At 44.3% G+C, this 17,813-nt stretch overlaps 2 protein-coding genes across 8 annotated transcripts in view; one reads left to right on the top strand and one right to left on the bottom strand.

The window, feature by feature from the left end:
* Nucleotides 1-5,838, bottom strand: part of WDHD1 (WD repeat and HMG-box DNA binding protein 1) — a 49,095-nt gene extending 43,257 nt beyond the window's left edge. The window contains exons 1-2 of one of the 3 annotated variants that reach the window (XM_065593894.1): nucleotides 5,707-5,838; nucleotides 1,908-1,996 (exon numbers count right to left, since the gene is read on the bottom strand). In XM_065593894.1, coding sequence (XP_065449966.1) covers nucleotides 1,908-1,984 — 77 coding nt within the window. In that variant the 5' untranslated portion in view covers nucleotides 1,985-1,996; nucleotides 5,707-5,838. Of the gene's footprint in view, nucleotides 1-1,907; nucleotides 1,997-4,378; nucleotides 4,401-5,706 lie in introns of those variants that run through there. The other 2 variants (XM_065593895.1, XM_024107589.3) reach the window with 2 other exon arrangements.
* SOCS4 (suppressor of cytokine signaling 4) lies at nucleotides 5,760-17,059 on the top strand. 5 transcript variants are annotated; one of them, XM_065593896.1, is made up of 2 exons: nucleotides 5,760-5,905; nucleotides 14,785-17,059. In XM_065593896.1, the coding sequence occupies exon 2, from the start codon at nucleotides 14,884-14,886 to the stop codon at nucleotides 16,192-16,194; it is 1,311 nt and encodes a 436-aa protein (XP_065449968.1). In that variant the 5' UTR covers nucleotides 5,760-5,905; nucleotides 14,785-14,883; the 3' UTR covers nucleotides 16,195-17,059. The 5 variants fall into 5 exon arrangements, with proteins under 5 accessions (XP_065449968.1, XP_065449970.1, XP_065449969.1 ...); XM_065593898.1 differs by having other exon boundaries at nucleotides 5,766-5,957; XM_065593897.1 differs by having other exon boundaries at nucleotides 5,776-5,909.
* Nucleotides 17,060-17,813: the final 754 nt, after the last annotated feature.

Genomic DNA, 17,813 nt, shown 5'->3' with positions numbered 1-17,813 from the left:
CGGTTGTGAAAAATCTACACCTCAGAGATGTAGCTATGCCAACCTAACCCATGATGTAGACAGTGCTAGACTGACAGAAGAATTCTTCCTTTGATCTAGCTACTGCCTGTCACTGAGGTGGATTAACTACAGCAATGGGAGAACCCCTCCTGTTGCTGTATTGAGTGCCTACACTCAACACTACAGTGGTGCAGTTGCAGCACAGTAGCTGAACTGCTGTAATGTTTTAAGTGTAGACATAGCCTATTTCTCACCACCTTTAGCCTGACCTGTTTGTTACTTTGTTATATAATTAGTACCAATATGTATATTTGTAAAATGTGTATGTATGCTTTTGTTTAGTTGTGTGTACTGTATAGTTGAGCTGATTATTTTAAAGTCATGTTAATATACAGAAGTTTGCATTTTTTAATACGGTAAGAAATTGAGTATGTGACCAAACTTTGCATTCTTTTCCCTGCAACTGGATGGTACACTTGTACTCTTACAATTATAATTAAATAATGTAGCACTGGCATGTAGGAGTTAAGGTTGTGTGTTTCTGTGCAATTTTCAGTTCTCTGATGTGTGCCTGCTGAGAGCGACAGCATTGCAGAGCAGCTATTGAGCATGTCCTAGAGGATGTTAGTGGAGTGGAGTGTGATAAAGGTAGTGGGCCAATGCTTGTAGGCTGCAATTGTGTATGGGGGCCTGCCGTCTTACTTTATGATTTCCTTGATTTTTAGCATTTGACTTGTGATAAACACACTTAAGAAACCCCAACTCTAAGTGAACAATTTTTTTTGTTGGGAAGATTAAAGTTACCTGGCTAAATCTTCACACAGGGTCTGATCCAAAGCCCACCAAAGACAATAATAATCTTTCAAATGACCTCAGTTGTAGATTCAAGTTAATGGAGACCTTTGATTTATATTCTTTTAACTTCAACTTCAATAACATAGTCCAAGATCTATACCAAAGAGTACGCTGAAAGATAGCAAGCCAATAGCTGGATCTATGCAGCTACATTTTGGATTTCCAATGTCTATATGCACATAACACTTTTCCTCGCACTGCCCCGTTTCTACTTCAACCTATGGGACTACTCATAGGTGTAAAGTTAATTTAATGTGCAAGTCATTGCATGATTGAGGCATCAGAATGTAAAGGCCTTACAACCAACTTTCAGGACAGTCACGGGAACATAGAAATTGCCACACTGGGTCAGACCCAAAGTCCATCTAGTCCAGTATCCTGTCTCTGGCAATGGTCAATACTAGATGTTTTATAGAAAGATGTAAGAACCATGGCAGATGTGAGATAATCTGTCCTTCACATTATATCTCATCTTGACCTCTAAGATTTAGAGATTGGTTTAAAGACTGAAGCATCAGGTTTAATATCCCTTCCAAAATGTGTATCATCATTAATTAGGACAACTACAGATATTCTTGATATGAATATCGGGAGCTGTCCTAATTAATAATGATAAAAGTATAAAAATATCCAAAAACTTTTTGAACCTTTTTAAGATCTTGGCCTCAATGACTTCCTGTGGTCGTGAGTTCCATAGTTTAACTGTACATTTGTGAAAAAGTATTTCTATTTATCGTTTTTTAATTTCCCACCTTTCAATTTCATTGAATGTCCCCTTGTTCTCATGCTATGAGACACGGAGAGCAGAAGCTCTTGATCTACCTTCTCTATACTGTTCATTATTTTAATACACTTTTATTATGTCCTTTATTACTCAACTCCTTTCTAAGATGAACAATCTCAATCTTTTCAACATCTCTTCATATGAGAGTTTTGCCAGGCCCATGAACATTCTCATCACTCTTACGTCACCCCCTCTAGTTTTGCAGTATCAATGGCATTGCTTGCAGACATATGAACTACTGAAATAAGCCCTAATTTCAATAATTTACCTTCCAATGTCATCAAAGCAGACATCTGTGTGGCCTTCTGTGTGTCCATAGCGCATTGGCTTTTGTGTTGAAGGCATCTTCTCTCTTATCTATATAATTAAAAAAAAGTAAAAAAGCTTTATAAAACAAATAGAAATGATTTGTTAGTGTTAATAACAGGAAAACACCATTTATACTTCAGTAGTTAAAACATTTTGATGAAGTGATATTTTTGCATGTTTTTTTCCTGTTAAAGAGCTTGACAGTGTTGATAAGAATCACTACAGTATATGTATTTTGAAAAATATTACTGAAAAGTATGATGAAGGGAAATGAAGAAATTTAAAGGGGGGATTAGTAAATACTGCAGTATTTCTGGTTAAACAAGTATAAACTGAGAGCATACACCACCACTTTACTGTATGAGAGTTAAATTGATTAGAACTTTATTAACAACTGCTAGCCTATGCCAAACAGTTAGTGTACTCCCAAGTCCTGTAACTGTATCCACAAAGGCAGAACCTTGCACCCATGTAAAGCTCCAATGACTTTAATGGGGTCCCATGCAAGCACCAGGGTTCACCTGGTTAGATCCAACTGAAGTACTGGGACTCACATAAGCAACATTGATATCTTTGTGACAAGCCTATATCTTTATTATGAGGGAAATAAATATGGATAAACATCAGCTCCAAATAACAGTCATTTCAAAGTATAAAGCAACAGAGGGTCCTGTGGCACCTTTAAGACTAACGGAAGTATTGGGAGCATAAGCTTTCGTGGGTAAGAACCTCACTTCTTCAGATGCAAGACATGAAAGTTTATGCTCCCAATACTTCTGTTAGTCTTAAAGGTGCCACAGGACCCTCTGTTGCTTTTTACAGATTCAGACTAACACGGCTACCCCTCTGATACATTTCAAAGTATGTAGTTGGAACAGAAGGCATTTTTAAAATTCTACATATGTTCTAAGTTGTATTGATATAAGCAGAACAGTTCTGTATTTTAAATTCTTCATGAACTGACTGTGACTGAACAACACACACAGTGCATTTCACTTTTGCTTGTATTTTTTTAAGGTCCAGGAGGATCACAGTTAAAAAATGTTAATCCCTTGAATTTGGTTAAACACAGTGGCTCTTAAAATAAGAAAACTGCCTCCACATGTCTGCTTTTTTGAATACCTCTGAAGTTTCTATTCTACCCTGACAGCAAACCTATAAACTGGAGAGAACCTCAAAACACACAATTCATATATGTCTGTTAAATTGATTCCCTGATATATGTTTTACCATGTATTGTAAAAAGTAAGAACTGACTTTAGCAACCTCCCGAACTAGTGAAAGCCACTTCCCTAGAGTGATGGGCCTTTAGCTAATGGTGAAACAAAATAAGGCTGGAATACTTGTGGCACCTTAGGCCTGGTCCACACTAAGCCCCCAGTTCGAACTAAGATACGCAACTTCAGCTACGTGAATAACGTAGCTGAAGTCGAAGTACCTTAGTTCGAACTTAAAAGTACTTACCGCGGGTCCACATGCGGCAGGCAGGCTCCCCCGTTGACTCCGCCTACTCCTCTCGCAGAGCAGGATTACCGGCGTCGACAGCGAGCACTTCCGGGATCGATTTATCGCGTCTAGACAAGATAAATCCAACCTAACCCCCCACCCCCAACCTAACCCCCCCTCCTCCCCACCCCCCAACCTAACCCACCCTCCTCCCCACCTCCAACCTAACCCCCCCCACCTCTCCTCCCCACTCCCAACCCAATCTAGACAAGACGCGATAAATCGATCCCAGAAGATTGATTGCTGGCCGCCGAACCAGCGGGTAAGTATAGACGTACCCTTAGAGACTAACAAATTTATTTGAGCTGCAGGACTTGGAAGTACAGTAGCTGCTTAAGATAGCGATTTGCCTATTTGAGGTGGGGACCTCAGTGCAAGCATCACTGGATATTCACTGACAATAGAAAAAATGACCAGATATCAGATTAAAGTCATTAATTCAGTATGTAGCATAGGGCTAGCTAACCATCATCCCCTACCAAGGAGGGAAATACCTGCTGGAAAGGGCAGATCATTCCACCAGTTTGGAATGAAGTTTGTCCCTCAAGCAATGAGCTGTATCCACACTGCAGAATGATAGGGCTTGGACCCAAGTCACAGTGGGACTTGGGCTCTGACCCACCCCCCCTAGCAGGGTCCTAGGATCAGAGTTCTGTATGCTCACAGACCCGAATCCGACTGATTTGTGTGTGGATAGTGGGGGAACTTGGGCTCAAACCTGAGTCAGAGCCCAGGCTTAATATGCAGTGTAGATGTACCCTAAAAGCTTCCCTGCTGGCCACTGGCTGCTCCTGAAACTTTCACATTAGATCAATGTTGGGGGCAAGATGGGGAGAGATCCCCTCAGAAATTGTACAGCCCTAAAATAGGATTACGTTCTCCACAGGAATGATGATGGGGGGGGTTATGTATCCCCACACTCACTGTGTGTAGGTCCTGACCCCTAAGTAGGAGGCAAAGCCTGGGGTGGCTAGTATCTGAAGGCTACTGCCTCCATCTTCTATGTGTCAAAGGGGAGATCTGCACCCAGCCCCTGAGGGGTGATCAGGCCCAGTGCGGGGTCACAGTGAGACACCCCACAATCCTCTCTCCTGTTTTACTGTACTGCCTGGTGTGTGCATAGCCACCCCCAACCCAACCCCCCCCACACACACCTCTCCTCCCCACCCCCAACCCAACCCCCCCCACACACACACACCTCCCCTCCCCACCCCCAACCCAACCCCCCCCACACCCACACACCTCCCCTCCCCACCCCCAACCCAACCCCCCCCACACCCACACACCTCCCCTCCCCACCCCCAACCCAACCCCCCCCACACCCACACACCTCCCCTCCCCACCCCCAACCCAACCCCCCCCACACCCACACACCTCCCCTCCCCACCCCCAACCCAACCCCCCCCACACCCACACACCTCCCCTCCCCACCCCCAACCCAACCCCCCCCACACCCACACACCTCCCCTCCCCACCCCCAACCCAACCCCCCCCACACCCACACACCTCCCCTCCCCACCCCCAACCCAACCCCCCCCACACCCACACACCTCCCCTCCCCACCCCCAACCCAACCCCCCCCACACCCACACACCTCCCCTCCCCACCCCCAACCCAACCCCCCCCACACCCACACACCTCCCCTCCCCACCCCCAACCCAACCCCCCCCACACCCACACACCTCCCCTCCCCACCCCCAACCCAACCCCCCCCACACCCACACACCTCCCCTCCCCACCCCCAACCCAACCCCCCCACACCCACACACCTCCCCTCCCCACCCCCAACCCAACCCCCCCACACCCACACACCTCCCCTCCCCACCCCCAACCCAACCCCCCCCACACACACACCTCCCTTCCCCACCCCCAACCCAACCCCCCCACACACACACACCTCTCCTCCCCACCCCCAACCCAACCCCCCCCACACACACACACCTCTCCTCCCCACCCCCAACCCAACCCCCCCCCACACACACACACACCTCCCCTCCCCACCCCCAACCCAACCCCCCCACACACACACACCTCCCCTCCCCACCCCCACCCCAACCCCCCCACACACACACACCTCCCCTCCCCACCCCCAACCCAACCCCCCCACCTCCCCTCCCCCAACACCTCTCCCCCAATACCCAACCCCCACACACACACACACCTCTCCTCCCCACCCCCGACACGCACTCAACTCCTCCCCCCTCTATACCCCGTCACCCTCCCCACCGGCGAGACCTCAGCCCGGCACTCACCAGCCAGTGTCCCGCCCGGCTCCGCTTCCAGCCTTCCCGCGCTCCCTGCCGGCGCAGCTGCGCCTGCGCGACCCTGCCGCAGCCCGCCCCGCGCTCGGGCCTACTGCTCCCGTCAGCGGCGGGGCGGGTCCGAGTCGGGGAAGAAGGATGGCAGCGGCGGCGGGCGCGACTCAGGCCGCTTCGGAGCTGCTCTGCCCAGGCAGGTGAGGGGAGCGGGGGGGAGGGCTGGTTTCCCCCCGCCACAGAGCCCGGTAGGCAACTCCGTACCCTGCGCCTGCCTGCCTGCCTGCCCAGCCCCCTCCTCTCTTCCCCCTGCCCTTCTCCTACTCCGCCTGCCCCACTCCCCCTCCTCTGCCTGCCCTTCTCCTCCTCCCCCTCCTCAGCCTGCTCTCCTCTTCCCCTGCCCCACTCCCCCCTCTTCCCCCTGCCCCACTCCCCTTCCTCCGCCTGTCCTTCTCCTCTTCCCCCTGCCCCACTCCACCTCCTCAGCCTACCCTTCTCCTCCTCCGCCTGCCCCACTCCCCCTGCTCTTCTCTTCTCCCTGCCCCACTCCCCCTCTTCAGCCTGCCCTTCTCCTTCTCCCCCTCCACAGCCTGCTCTTCTCTTCCCCCTGCCCCATTCCCCCTCCTCAGCCTGCCCTTCTCCTTCTCCCCCTCCTCAGCCTGCCCTTCTCTTCCCCTTGCCCCACTCCCTCTCCTCAGCCTACCCTTCTCCTTCTCCCCCTACTCAGCCTGCTCTTCTCCTCTTCCCCTGCCCCACTCCCCCTCCTCCGCCTGTCCTTCTCCTTCTCCCCCTCCACAGCCTGCTCTTCTCTTCCCCCTGCCCCACTCCCCCTCTTCAGCCTGCCCTTCTCCTTCTCCCCCTCCTCAGCCTGCCCTTCTCTTCCCCCTGCCCCACTCCCCCTCCTTCCCCTACTCTTCTCCTCTTCCCCCTGCCCTACTCCCCCTCCCCCCACTCCTCCTGCCATTCTCCTTCTCCCCCTCCTCCGCCTGTCCTTCTTCTCCTCCCCCTGCCCTTCTCCTCCTCCTCCCTCCTCAGCCTGCCCCACTTCCCCTCCTCAGCCTGCCCCACTTCCCCTGCCCCACTTCCCCTCCTCAGCCTGCCCTTCTCCCCCTGCCCCACTCCCCCTCCTCAGCCTGCCCTTCTCCTCTTCCTTCCCTCCCCTCCTCCACAACTTCTTCCACCCCAGCCTGCCTCACTCCCCCTTCCTCCTCCTGCCCCTCTGTTCTCCCCTTCCTTCTGCCCCAGCCTGTCTCACTCCCTCTTTCTCCTCCTCCTCTCTCCCTGACCCAGCCTGACTCACTCCTCCTCCTCTGTATCACAGCCTTCCCCCCTCCTCTTCCTTGTGTCCCCTCTGTGCCCCCAGCCCTCCCGCTCCTTTTTTCCCCTGCCTGTCCCACACTCCCATTACTCTTCCTGCCTCTCTCATTTTCCGCCAGTCCCCTCTCTCCTCTTGTCTCCATTCTCTCTTCCCCCCATATTCTTCCTCCCTCTAATCTCCTTTTCCTCTCTCCCCACACCCCCTCTGTCATTCCCTCTTCCCCTTGCCACCCATCCAGCTGTTCAATTAATCCAGTCTATCTTTGTGTCTGATGGTGAGTGTTATCTGCTGCTGCCTGGCATGAGGTCGGGCTCTGAGATTCCCACCTGCATATTCCCCTCGTAATGGCTTTGCCGGGGAGCAGCAGGTAAGTAGTGTTGGCTGTATTTGCATTAGGACAGTGCTATTCTTTTTTTTATTGCTCACAAGCAGCTAAAAGAGAAGGGGTCAAAGCTTTGATCAGTTCACACATTTTAGCGTGTGTCTTAAAATATGGGGGGATGCTGGGTTTTTAATACTGCTCAGAACAGACTGGTGACAGAAGCTAGTGTTTAGACATAAGTATGTACAAATCTATGCTTCATTTCAAATATGCATTGTTTTCCATTTATAGTCCTTCAGGGTGGTCCTAAAGGAGCAGTTATTCAGCTTTTTAAATAGTTTTAGGCCAAACTTTTAATAGTGGGGTTGTATCTCATTCATGGAGTGAAAGCTCTACAATATAGATAAGTACAAGTAATCATGTTTTCCTTCTGTTGTTAGTTCCAGAGAGTCAGGTATTAAATGCCTGTGATTTCATAAGCACTGGGGAGACACATAACAGTATTTTGAGGACACGTTCCCTCTTTTCTCATACTGTTGTTTTCCTGAAGGGGAGAATAACAGGAAATAGAACTTGTCCTCCTAAGTATTTTGGTGCAGGTTTGTTGCTGTAGATAGTTGTGACGTCTACAAAAGCAGTTAAAATAAATGTTGATGTCTTATAGCCTGTGTTTGCAGAACACAAGAACATATTTTATGTTTCATGCTGACTTACATAGTCATTTTTACTAAAATAGACTTTCTCAGAGTACGTTGACATTTTTGTAAACACAAGTCGCCGTCTTACCCTATTCTGAGTGATGCTGCTGTTATAATTTTTAGCTATAATAGCTTGACTGTACAAGTCAAACCTGCAGTGTTTTGTTGGTGGTTTAAAAAAAAAAAAAAAAAAGTTGTCCCTGCAAGCACATTTGATCCTTTACAACCTTCATTAATATTCATTTTTAAAATTGAACTAATATTTCCCTTTGTGATCTTAACTCCTCCATTCTCAATGAAATTGTGGGATGCTCCAGTTAAAGAACATGATCCTGCAGTCCTTATTCAGGCATCATATTTCCTACTGATGTTAGCGGGTATTGAATAAAGAGTGCAAGATCTGACCCACTGTGGGATCATTCTCACAATCATGAGAGACTAATCTGTTACTATCCTATAACTAGAGGTATCTTACTGATACTTATGATGGATATATAGTTGTAGTTAAATGAATAGTTACTCCAATACATAAACTGATAGGCTGTATGCTTTGAAACACTGTATTCAGCACTAAAGGTACAATACAGTTTTATTTCTTTAAGGACAAAAAAAATGGTTTGTCTTAAAATCACTAAGTATCTGAAATAAGAAAACAGATCTCTGTTTTCTCTTCTTGTACCTTTAACAATATGGCCCATTTTATTCATGCTTCCAAGAAAAATTGCTTATAGGCTGAAACCTTTTATGTCCAGTTTTATTCTGCAGTTGTATTATCAGTGCCTGGTGGAGGGAAATAATTTTTGTATTGGAAGTGTTATTGGGCCCTTTGAAATAGTCACATCATTGGTGCTGTCATGTTTGAGTCAGTGACCGTATTAGACTCTAGGCTTCCTTTATATTTTTTAGTATTCTCAGCTCTCATTGCGGAACTTTGTAGAAGCTGTACAGAGACATGGTTTTCAGTGGGGATATGGGGGTAATATGTGTTCTAATAAATTATTATAGTAGGAACTCCTAATCAGGTGAGTGGGAAGGTAGAACTACTCTCTTCAACTCATAAATTTCTTATGGGGGCTGAGGAAATTTCATGTCAAATGTTTTAAAACAATTCAGTAGTCTTATGCATAGTGTCTTTCATAAACATTTCAGTGCTTTCATCTAAAATGCTTTATACTGTAAAGGGTGCTTTAAGTACAAAATCAGGTTACAGCTAATCTTGCTGAAGCTGAATCCATATAAGATTGATATGATGATGTTAGGTTAGGAAAGCCACCAGAAGATATGGTGATAGTTGTGCCTGCCCGGCATTTGTTGTTAAAGTACAATCTGAGGGTTTTATTGGATCCTCAGCTGCTGTTAAAAAAAAATTGTCTAGCAGTAGTTTTTCTATTAAGGCTTGTTTCGTCTTTGCTTGGCCAAGAGGGTGCAACCGTTTTTTTCCAGACCTTGCTACCATCATCTATGCATTTGTCGTCTGAGTATTAGATTATTGCAGGGCACACTACACAGGGCTACACTTTAAATCTACCTGGATGCTGAAGCTTGTGCAGATTGCAGTATCTGACTTATTAATTGGTGTAAACTTGCTGGGAGCATGATAGCAGTGCTCCATGATTTGCCTATGTGGTTTCTGTGTGGAATTTAAAGACTTGGTCTTGCTCTATAAGGCCCTGAATGTCTTGGTACCGGCCTACTTGAGCTACTGCTTCTCTCCCTGTGCCACATGGCCACTGCTGTTTAGTCTGAAGAGGCATTTTTTTTGGAGCTCCTTGAATATAAAAGAGAGGGAACTTCTGGTAGGGCATTTTGCATGAGCATCCCTGAACTTTGGAACCTACTTCCCCCACACATGCACATACTGGATATGAAATAGCCCCAATATTTAATCTTTGGGCATGGTGCAAAGCCCATCTACCCAGGGTTTTGGTGAAGAAAAGGGCAGGGTAAGAATCAGGATTTCTTGTTGGGTAGAAGGTATCATCTGGGTTTTGATTTTATCTCTAGTAAATTATTTTCTGGTGTAGGGGTGAGAGGTAGTTGCTGGTTCCATTTTTTAGTGGAATTGTATCTATAATGTATTACAGAGGCACCCAGAGATAAGGTTAGGTACTTTTAGAATCTGTAACATAAATCAAAATAAATAGTTAGAACTGAGACAAGTAAACGGAGACAAGGGAATTGGGAGTTAATGCTATGTTTAACTGGGTTTATTTCAGAAGTAAGTCAACAGTGTCCCACCTTCAGTGGAAATGAAAGTGTTAAAGTGAGATGTGATGGCCAAAATAATGAGTGAAAGATGAAGATGAATAAAGATGAATGTGAACAGCAGTTGATCAATGAGAGATACAAAAATATATTCAGTTATTTATGTATCTAATAACTAGGATTGGATGACAGGGGATGGATGATTACCTGTTCTGTCCATTCCCTCTGAAGCATCTGGCACCACCCGCTGTTGGAAGACAGGATACTGGGCTAGATGGACCATTGGTCTGACCCAGTATAACTGTTCTTAACTTAAGTCATTTGTTTTAAAAAATCTAAAAAAAACAAAAACAAAACTAAAAATACTAATAAAAAGAGATGACAGATAAATATAGACCATTCAAATAATATGTTATCTAATGTATACTAGGTATTGAAATGTAAGCAGTCTGAAACTGGGTAGTAGTTAGGAAAAATTATTTAATAGATTTGAATGCTATAAGTTACATAAAAATATCAACTTCCACAATTATGACTGAAGCTAATCTTTTTGGTTAGTAGAATACCAGGGGTGGGGTTGTCATTTAATGAGAGGAAAAATCAGATGGAGACACTTGGATTTTTGTATTTGAGTAGAGAACTGTCTAAATAATTAATCACATGGAAACTATAACTAACAACTTGATTAGAAAGGTTTTGGAGGGATTGGCAGTGCAGTGCAGACAGACATTCATGGTGGCTGTAGAAAAATAATATTTTAGTAAAACAACACTCAAGTTATTTAGAACAAGACTTCCCTGTGTTTGCTATGGCCCTGATCCTACTGCTTCTGAAGTCTATGGGAGTTTTGCCATTGACTCCAGCACACACGATCAGGCTTTATCTCTTTGATATTTTTCACTGGCTGGTGATTGTTGCCTACTGTCTGATTGGGGGCAGCATTTTCTTTGTATAAATGCATCTGCTAGAAGATGTTGCTTTTAGTTGAGATCCTGAAGTTGATGTCAGGACACAGTGTAGCAATGACCCTGTAGGGGTTTTAAAGCTATGATGATGTCTGATAACCTTCAGAATCCAGTGGCCTGACATGAACCCTGTTTTATCCATTCATGTTGTTTTGTCTTGTCATTTATTTAGGAGGAAGAGTTTCATGTTTGAGTTTTGTCAGCTGTATCTGCTTTTTAACATGCCTAAGGTATATCCACTTTACAAGAAAGCCTCAGTAGACAGGAGACTCTAATCTTGTGTGTATAATTATCTGCCGGTTGTTGTGTCTGTTCATCTTTGTAAATGTAAAGTTCTCAGAACTGACGTGCATAACTTGGTATACTGAATAGCTTCATTTAACATTGCCCGGTAGGTAAAAGTATACTCTCTATCTCTGCTGCCTTTCTCTTCTTTTCTTTTTCCTTTAGTTGCATTTCAGTCACTAATGGAAGTACACCTACATGGCATTATTTAGTTAGAAAGTCTTCAGTTTATGGATAGGATAGTTAAGTGTACAGTACCTGTCCAAGGTACTTATATGACCCTAATCACTATAATATCTGAGCACCTTAGAATCTTTAAAGTAGTTATCCTCACAATGCCTCTGTGACTTTATCTTATTTTTACAAATAGAGAATTAAGACCTGGTCTGTGGTAGAAAATTAGATCAATTTAACTGCGTAGGACAGGGGTGTGAAAAATCCACACCCCTGAGCGGGGTATTTAAAACCAACCTAAGTCCCCATATACACAGAACTAGGTCAACAGAAGAATTCTTCCATCAACCCACCTACTGCCTCTTGGGGAGATGGGTTACCTACGCTGACAGGAGAATACTCCCGTTGGTGTAGGAAGTATCCACACAGAAGCACTGAAGTGATGCAGCTGTGCTGCTGTAGGCCTTGGCTACGCTGGCGCTGTACAGCGCTGCAACTTGCTGCGCTCAGGGGTGTGAAAAAACACCCCCCTGAGCGCAGCGAGTACAGCGCTGTAAAGCGCCAGTGTAATCAGAGCCTGCAGCGCTGCACGCTCACTCGCAGCGCTGCAAGCTATTCCTCTTGGAGAGGTGGAGTACATACAGCGCTGCAAGAGCTACACTCGCGCTTCGCAGCGCTGCCGCAGCAGCGCTGGGAAGTCCCGAGTGTAGCCAAGGCTGTAGTGTTTTAAGTGTAGACAAGCCCTGAGGCATGCAGAGACTGAGGGCCAGTTTTTTAGAAGGTATTTAGACACCTATTTCAATGGGATTTAGTGGCTTGCTCAACTTCACACAGGAAATAAGTACAGAGCTGGTAATTGAATGTGGGTCTCCCAGATCCCCAGCTAGCCATTGCACCATCCTTTCTGTCCTTTTATCAGGCCAAGTTCAGATCTGGTTTTGAGAGGTTGCAGCTCCAGGTACTCCTTGCATAGTCATATATTTTGAGTACCAGTTGCCTGACAAAATTAGTCTGCAGCAGCAGATGAAACTGGGAAAATAATATTCTCTTTGGGGCAGTGCAACCTTTTCATTATGTGTATCTACAGTGCCTACCACAACAGGAGCCTGATCCCTGATTGGACCTTCTAGGCACTACTGAAATACAAATGCTAATTGTTCATCATACATGTATATGGATGTAAATGAAAACTGGGCCAATGAATCTATTAAACTTACTCTCCAGGCCTGTAGTTCCTATTCTCAAATACTAGATATTGTTGAGTTTTTAATCAAGAGTGCTCTAATTGAATACTTTTCACAAACTTCTGGTATAATAATAATTATAATATATGGAGATATCCTATCTCCTAGAACTGGAAGGGACCCTGAAAGGTCATCAAGTCCAGCCCCCTGCCTTCACTAGCAGGACCAAGTATTGATTTTGCCCCAGATCCCTAAGTGGCCCCGTCAAGGATTGAACTCACAACCCTGAGTTTAGCAGGCCAATGCTCAAACCACTGAGCTATCCCTCCCCCTTCCTGTATATTTCCCCTACTCGACATAAAAGGTATGTCTACACAGCAAATGGGTGTGAGCCTTCCAGCCTAAGTAGACAGGGTGAGGCTAGTGTGCTAAAAATAGCTGTGTGGATGTTGAGGCGTCATCGGCAGCTTAGGTTTGCCACCTGAGCTTGGACCACGCGGCTGGGCCGAGCCTCCTCCAGTGCCGCAGTGTTCACACAACTATTTTTAGGGCACTAGTGCAAGCCCTGCTGCCATATATCTGTCTACCCAGGCTGCCAAGTCCATACTATGCCTGTGGGAAATATTTTCTAGTAAAATGAAGTGACTCTCCAAAATTCCACAGTGGAGTTACATCAGGGATGAATTTGGCCCATTGATTAAATGTAAACATCTTGCTAGCCTATTAGTAGTGCTGTGTAGTTCTATATGAGAGACATAGGTTTCATTTATCATCTGACTCTCTTGCTCGCTCACTAACAGAAGAGGAGGGAACTCAGCATGCAGAAGTGCCAGCATGCTCAGCCCCTCAGGGAATGCAGAGTGATGGGGTGTAATACTGGGTAATTCTCATGATGAGAATGGATTTGATGGAGAGAGGAAGCGTATGCCTTTTCTTTCCCTTCTTTGTATTCACCATCTCTGTCAGTTTGTAAACCGTGGAGGAGAGGACACATATCCTGATTTTGGTATGGAAAAAACCGACAGACCTGGAGTGCTTTTATATATATATATATATATATATATGCACACACACACACACACACACATCTTAATTCTTAAGAATGCAGTAAGTCTTAGGAAGCAAACATAGGGAGTGAACTAAGCATGTATAAGCCTCAGGAAAACGCTCATTTAATGTAATAAGTAATAAGCAGCTCCATCTTTTGTGGCCTTTTTTCAATTGCTTTTAGTAAGAGATCTGGCTTTGTTTTAATCCTTTTCTGTACGTAAAGCCCCAGATATTTCAGCCCCCTGGGGACCTAATGTTTTTTTAACTCCATTTTGAAAAATAAATGAAAACAGCATTCAGAGATTGGCAGAATCTGTGACTTACTTATTTTTAATTTATTTTGTATCCTGAAAGTGACGCAAAAGTGTCAAGAATAGGATCCTAGGCATCATACTTTGTGGATTAGTAATAAACAAGCATATCATCTAGGTACAGTAGCTCTTTGTACTCTTTGACCTACTTTGTTTCTGTTCTGGCTTGTTCTTTCCTGAAAGGCTGATTGGAATAGATGCAGCATTTGCTCAGTGAACAACCAAAGCAATATAACCTAATGCATGTAGTGTGCCATTTTAAAACCTACCTGGCGCAAAATTGTTGTCAGTTCTGCTATAAAGCATGGTGTATGTATGCCTTATTCATACTCAAGGAGATGGTAACTACTGGAAAATATTAATAATGGAGAAGGATTAAGAGCATCTAGGTCTGCGACCAAGGCAGTGTTTGTGAAGAATCTTCCTAATGAATTGAGCTTGATGTATATTATTTTTATATATGCCAGCAGTTAATTGCCATTGCTGTAATTTATACAGTTGAGTTGGTCTTGTGTTGTGAACTTGTAAAGCTGTTAACCTAGTTGTGTTTTCTGTTTCCTTAGATACTTCCAGAAAATGCCTGAAAGAAGTTTCAAGCTGTAGAAACTGTTACAGAAAAACACAACATATAGCTCTGGGACTTTTGGAGTTAAGCTGTCAAAATGGCAGAAAATAAAGAAAGTAATAGTAAAAATGTCGATGTAAGACCCAAAACCACCCGTAGTAGGAGCGCAGACAGAAAGGATGGTTATGTGTGGAGTGGAAAGAAGCTCTCATGGTCAAAAAAGACTGAGAATTGTTCTGATGGTGAAGCAGCAAGTAGTGTAGAAAAACCAGCGGCTGGTTTAAGGAGTCAAGAGAGGAAGCACAGCTGTTCATCTATTGAACTGGATTTAGATCGTTCATGTGGCCACCGATTTTTAGGCCGGTCTCTTAAACAGAAATTGCAAGATGCTGTGGGACAGTGTTTTCCTATAAAGAATTGTAGCAGTCGGCACTCTTCTGTGCTTCCGGCGAAGAGAAAAATTCATCTCAGTGAATTAATGCTAGATAAGTGTCCTTTCCCACCGCGATCCGAGCTAGCTTTTCGATGGCATTTAATTAAAAGACACACTGCCCCCATAAGTCAAAAATCAGAAGATTGGATAATCCCTGATTTATCCCAAAATGAAGCGACAGATGATCATCTGAGAGATGGAGCGAGCACAGATGGGGGAGGAAACTCTTTCTCGCAGCTGTGTGACATTACAGATAGCAACTCCTGTAAATGTGATCCTAGGACTGAATCGGTTATGAGTAAGGTGTTAAAGAACAATAAAGAGGAGAGTGATATGGACTCTGATGATGAAGTTATAACACTTTGCACAAGTTCTAGAAAGAGGAACAAACCCAAATGGGAAACGGATGATGAACTGCTACAGTTGGAAACTCCTCCCAAATATCATACCCAGATTGATTATGTCCACTGTCTTGTCCCAGACCTTCTCCAGATCAATAACAATCCATGCTACTGGGGCGTAATGGACAAATATGCAGCTGAGGCACTACTAGAAGGAAAGCCAGAAGGAACTTTTTTACTACGAGATTCTGCCCAAGAAGACTATTTGTTTTCTGTTAGTTTTAGACGCTATAGTCGTTCTCTTCATGCAAGAATTGAACAGTGGAATCATAACTTCAGCTTTGATGCTCATGATCCTTGTGTCTTCCATTCTCCTGACATTACTGGTCTCTTAGAGCATTATAAAGACCCGAGCTCTTGTATGTTCTTTGAACCACTTTTATCCACTCCCTTAAACAGGACTTTTCCCTTTTCCCTTCAGCATATATGCAGAACAGTTATTTGCAACTCTACAACGTATGATGGCATTGACGCTCTTCCTATTCCTCCATCTGTCAAGTTATATCTGAAGGAATATCACTATAAATCAAAAGTTAGAGTACTCAGGATCGATGTACCAGAGCAACAAAACTAGAATGTAGTTTTTGGGGGGAATAGGGGTTGTCTCTTGATCTGATAAAATTTGTGTTGTCTTTCCTCCTTTGAATTTTTTTCTATGGCAATTTGAATCTTTTCTGCAGATTATTTACAGTCCAAACTGATCTCTCCCTGCGTCTTTCTATCCAAATGTACTTTGACTCTTCCTGCCACCCCTTTTTAGTCAACTCACTCGACTCTGTGGTTTTTTGGTAATGTTCATACCCTAGGGTTTTATGGAATTTCAGGTAGGTTTTCTAGGGTTTCCACATAGGGATAGTCTTTAGATTTAAAAATAAAAATTCATATTTGAACTTGATCTGTCTTTTTATATTGTAATTTGCATATGTTGCAGGCATGTTTGAAACGTATGCGCTGTAAACTAAAGATTGACTAATCTGTATTTTCTATCTTTTAAAATGAGTGCTAATGACCTATATATAAAGTAAAATTAATCAGTCTATTTCTAACACTATTACTGTGTGTAAAATATTATTCAGTCTTTATATTTTGATGGGCAGTTATTGCTATGAAGTTTTTTCTACATTTTTTTTTCCTTTAAACACTCTTGACACAGCACTGTTTTATCTTGCACTGTTAATCCTGAAAAGAAGATGGATAAACTTCTTACTTCATTAGTAGCGGGAGGGCTTTTTGTTTAAATATGGTTTAGAAGAAATAGCTACAGATTGATCAAATACTACATCTCCCCAGACAAGATTGCTTGCTGACAAATTATGTGTGCAAGAAAATTATGCATGGATAATCCTCCCGAAAGCCGCACCATTTTACGTTCTATTTGTGTGATCATTTACAAAAATCAAACTCTTGCCTTCTTTTCAATAAAGTTGTTATTCTGCTCATACGTGAATCAATGGCATAATCCCAGTGAACCGCAGTGGGTGCAGAGTCAGGCATAGAGCTAATCACTGTAAATGGCAGAGGGGCCCAATTCTGTGATGTGCTGAGCACTCTCCAATCTCATTATCGTCATTGAAGGGACTCACTTCTGCTTATGGCACTGGGCCCAGATTAGCCAGTCTGTCAAATGTGATAAGTAATAATATAGGTAGCTAAAGTGAGCATATTGTTTTTCCATTTAACCACGTGGACAGTTTTGACATGTTGAATAATCCCTTAGGAATTTAGGCCCTGATTCTTTCGTATGTGATTAACTCATGAGTAGTCTCTTTGACTTGAATGAGATCACTCACATGCATAAATGTTTGCAGAACTGGAACCTAAAATAGCATGACATTGAAATTAAAATGGCCGAAGAAACAGTTGTCAGAAAATTATGTGAATTTGTGGGCAGCAAATCTCCCCTCCCCCAAAAGTTGGAGACTAGGTAGTGCCAAGGGTTGCTGTGCAAACTTTCCCACACAGCTCCACTGAAGCACTGCATTCCTTGCCTAAAAATTCTTCTGTGACATCATCCTGGGGTTCAACCTAGACCAGTTAGGGGTTGTGTGATCACCTCCCTTTCAACTGTGGATGCCTTAAATGCTAGGCTGCTGGGGTCACAGCCTGAATGCCAACAGTCAGTCTACAAGCATTGAGGTTACACCCGGGCTTCCACGGCCCAGTTACTGTTTGCAGAGTGAGGCCAGTGCCCCC

The sequence above is a fragment of the Chrysemys picta genome, chromosome 4, assembly GCF_011386835.1.
Source record: "Chrysemys picta bellii isolate R12L10 chromosome 4, ASM1138683v2, whole genome shotgun sequence".
Classification (NCBI taxonomy): Eukaryota; Metazoa; Chordata; order Testudines; family Emydidae; genus Chrysemys; species Chrysemys picta.
The sequence above is the reverse complement of the archived record's forward strand: the minus strand, read 5'-3'. Positions and strand labels throughout refer to the sequence as shown.